Here is a 3,670-nt window from a genome sequence, read left to right as displayed (position 1 = left end):
TACGCACCCTCGTAGTGCACGAGCAGATTCTCACCTGCGCAGGCGACGCCCCCGAAGCGGGCTCGGGGAGGGCGCCTTTGGTCGGCGGGCCCCCCGGGGGGGTGCGTGGCTGGGGTGCGTGGCTGCGCGCCCGACGCGGCGCTCCACAGCCTCAGCCGCTGGTCGCGGCCAGACGAGAGCAGCACGCTCCCGTCGGCCGAGAAGGCGACCGACGTGATGCCGCCGAGGTGCGCCTTTGGCTCCGCGAGCCGGCGCGCGGCCGCGGCGAGCGAGGGCGCGTCTCCGGTCGCGTCTGGCCGACCGCCGCCCGCGCCAGCCGCACTCCGATGGGGGGGCGCGCGCGGAGGGCCGGCGCGCGCAAATGTGTGGTGGACCTGTTCCCACCGTGAATTGGGTCAAGATGTGGTCGGATGCATGGCCAGCGCAGAGGCGGTGTGGCGGTGTGGCTTTACGTCGAAGGAGCGGAGGCAGCCGCGGATGTTCTTGCGGATGTCCCAGAGGCGGAGAGAGCCGTCGGAGCCGCCCGAGACGAGGTGGTGCCTGTTCGCGAACCACCCAGCCGTGAGCATGCGCCGCTCTCCTGCCGAACGTCGCCAGCCGCCCAGAAAGCAGGCACTCGTCCCGCGGCGACCAGGCGAGCGCCCACGGAACACCACGGTGGCCGCAGAGGCGGTGGGCGGCGTGGCCGACGTTCGGGTCGTACAGGACGACCTCCCTGTCGTCGCCGTCGGCGCACGCGGCGATCAGGTTGTGCCGCGACGCCACCTCGGACATGCAGACGCAGTGGACGCGGCCCGCCGACTCAAAGTCACAGGCGGGGCTCATGGTGTTTGTGTCCCACAGCTTGACGAGCGCGTCGTAGCCGCCCGAGACGAAGGCGCCCGTGTCGTGCGGAAACCACTGCACGCACGCGACGGCGCCCGTGTGGCCCGACCGGCAAGACCGCCGCGTGGCCTGCACGACGGGACGGCGCGGCTGCGGAGGGCCGCGGGGCGGTGCGCTCGGCGTGTCTGCCACGTCGTACAGCGCGACCGACGCGTCGGCGCAGCCCGCGAGCAGGTACCGCTCGTCGATGGCCTCGAGCGAGAGCGTCGTGACCGCGTCGCCGCGTGGCGTCAGCTCCAGGTGGCTCGAGAGGGCGACGGTCGAGGCGCGGAGCGAGAGCGCGGACGCGTCAACCGCGGGTGTTCGCGGCCGGCACGGACCGAGCTCGCGCGCCGTGAGAGAACGCAGGAACGACTCGCGCCGCCGCATACAATTGTACCGTGGAGGGGGCGGCTGGTCGAGAGAGCTAGTCGAGTTTGTTGTTCTGGTCGATCGACGGTGATCCGGGTTTTCTTTTTTCCATCCTCCCGAGGAGCGATCCGAACGTGGCATTCGGGTGATCTGGTCTTTCTGGAAGGCGTGATCCACGGCCTCGAGGCCATCATCGCCCGCACGCCGGACAAGGGTTCGGCGATCGAGCGCGAGTACTACAACATGATCCACTCCGGCTACCGGCGCGCGCTGCTCGACAAGCTGACGCCCAACGTCTCGCGCGGCTTCAAGTTCGTCGCCATCGCCAAGACGGTGACGCTCGGGAGGCTGTCGGGGCGCCGCAAGCCGCCGAGCAACGTCGAGGTCCTCGGCCGCATCCGCCTGGTGATGCAGGGCCATCTCCAGACCCTCTGGCAGCAGATGGTCGCCGAGGCGGCGGCGGCCGAGCGGGCGGCCCGCGAGAGGCGGGAGGGCGCCGTCAAGGCCGAGGAGGAGCGCGAGCGCATTCGCGGGCTGTCGGCGGAGGAGCGCCGGGAGGAGGGCCGGCCGCCGGAGCCGTGCACGGGCTGCGCCCAGGGCTGCCCCGACTGCGAGCGCCGGCCGAGCGCGTCGCTCGACACGGAGGCGGAGGCGCGCGCGCGCAAGGAGGAGGCGGAGGAGGCGCGGCGCAACGAGAAGCTCCTCCGCGACGTCCTGCGGCTCGTCAACGCCGGCTACCTCTCCAAGGCCAACGCGCGCTTCACGGCCAGCCCCATCGCCGACGTCTCCGAGCCGGACGTGCGCCAGAACCTGCGCAGCCTGCACCCGGAGGCCGCGCCGTTCGACGAGGCGGAGATGGCGGACGAGCCGGCGGCGCGGATGCGTGACTACCGCCGGCGCGCCACGGTGACCAAGGACCACTTCCACGAGGTCTTCCATTAGCCGGGGTCGTCCTCCCGATGGGGGACTAGCACTAGCCGTCTTCCACATGGTCCCTCGGGTCCCTGCTGCTCCTAATCTCTTCGTACATCCTCCTGCTGATCTCCGCAAAGTCCTGCTCCCTCCCTCGTCTCGCCCTGCGCGTCTGCTCCGCCTCACCGTCTTCTGCCCTGCGTCGTCTGGCGACGGGTCCTCCATAGTCGGATCGGTCGAGGTCGCCGCCCTCCTCGTGCCTCTTCCCAACGTTCCCTCGGCGGCCGATGCCGTCTGCTCCGGCTCCCCAGTCCCCGGCTCTGCCCTGCTCTCGTCTGCACTAGTTTCTGCTTCGTCATCACTGGCGTCTCTCCTCTTCCTTCTCCCCTTCTTGTATGGAGTATGCTTTGCACATCGCGTCGATTCCTTTTCGCGTGAGCACCAGCCTGAAGCCCTCCCAGCAGCTGAACCGCTCCCTAAGTCGAAAGAGCATCATCAGTCTCACCCACTTCGCTCGCTGCCCACCGTCTCCGCTCCCTCCCGCTTGAGCCGCCGTCGCGGCCCTCGTTCGTCCCACTGGCTGTTGGCCCGTCCCTGCGTTGCCTGCGTTATCCCTCCTCCTCCGCGACTCCCTCAAGGCCGGCCGAGCCTCATTCCACCCAGTGAAGAGCTTCATCAGCCACTCCGATGTGTTCGTCTCTCTTCATTATGCGCGCCGCGTAGCCTCATCATTGAGCTGGATCCACCTCTGCACCGCGCCCGTCGCCGCCTCGGCCACGATTTGCAAGTTCCTCGTGACCCCGGCGCCAAGGTCCCTCCGGCTCTTCTCCGAGAGAGATCATCTACCAGCGCCGGCAACACTGACCCAACACCCCCCCGACGGCTGGGGCTAGTGCATCGTACCCGTCCTCATCCAGCACCCTATAGCGTGAGCCCTTCAGCGCAGCGACATGCGCTATCCTCAGCGTCTTCAGCGTATCCTTGGAGTCGGGTGCCGCCTGGGCTACTTTGCTGATCGCCGTCCCCGTCTGCGCTCGCGCTACTCTGAGGAACCATCTGGCCTGCTCCCTAAGTCCCTATTCCCCAGGCAGGCGCCGCTAAGCAAGTGCGCCATCGTCGCTCTAGGCGGGTTCTCATCTTCCTCGGTCCATTGCTGCGCGGCTTTCCGCGCGATCGGACACAGCGGGTCTCGCTTTAGTGCCGCCCTCGCCCTCCTCGCCGCGTCCCTCCGCGGCTTTAGCCTTTACAGACGAGGCACAGGCAGCCCCTGAGAGCTGAGTTCACTCCTCTTGACCTTTGAGCTTTGTGTGGTCAAAATGTGGACACAATCACGTATCATGTATTGTCTCTCTCCGACACCGACTCTCTGTGTCCCCTACGAGCACACCTCACCCGCCCCTAATAAGCGCAAGCTTGTTGGGCGGGTGGCATCTAGCCACATGCACGGTCCAGCACGCGGAGCTCTCCCTCCCCACGCCCCTCCCTCCCGCCTCCCTCCCGCCTCCGCCCCCCACCGCCATCG

General features: G+C 68.4%; 1 protein-coding gene across 1 annotated transcript; it reads right to left on the bottom strand.

Moving 5' to 3' along the window:
- Nucleotides 1-452: 452 nt before the first annotated feature.
- On the bottom strand, nucleotides 453-1,119 carry EMIHUDRAFT_52759 (hypothetical protein; the record flags this gene model as incomplete). Its single annotated transcript, XM_005759982.1, has 2 exons — nucleotides 453-540; nucleotides 617-1,119. Coding segments are annotated over 2 exons (591 nt in total), but the record flags the coding sequence as incomplete, so codon positions are not given.
- Between the last annotated feature and the right edge of the window lie 2,551 nt (nucleotides 1,120-3,670).

The sequence above is a fragment of the Emiliania huxleyi genome (assembly GCF_000372725.1).
Source record: "Emiliania huxleyi CCMP1516 unplaced genomic scaffold EMIHUscaffold_782, whole genome shotgun sequence".
Lineage (NCBI taxonomy): Eukaryota > Haptophyta > Isochrysidales > Noelaerhabdaceae > Emiliania > Emiliania huxleyi.
This window is presented reverse-complemented; position numbering and strand designations above follow the sequence as displayed.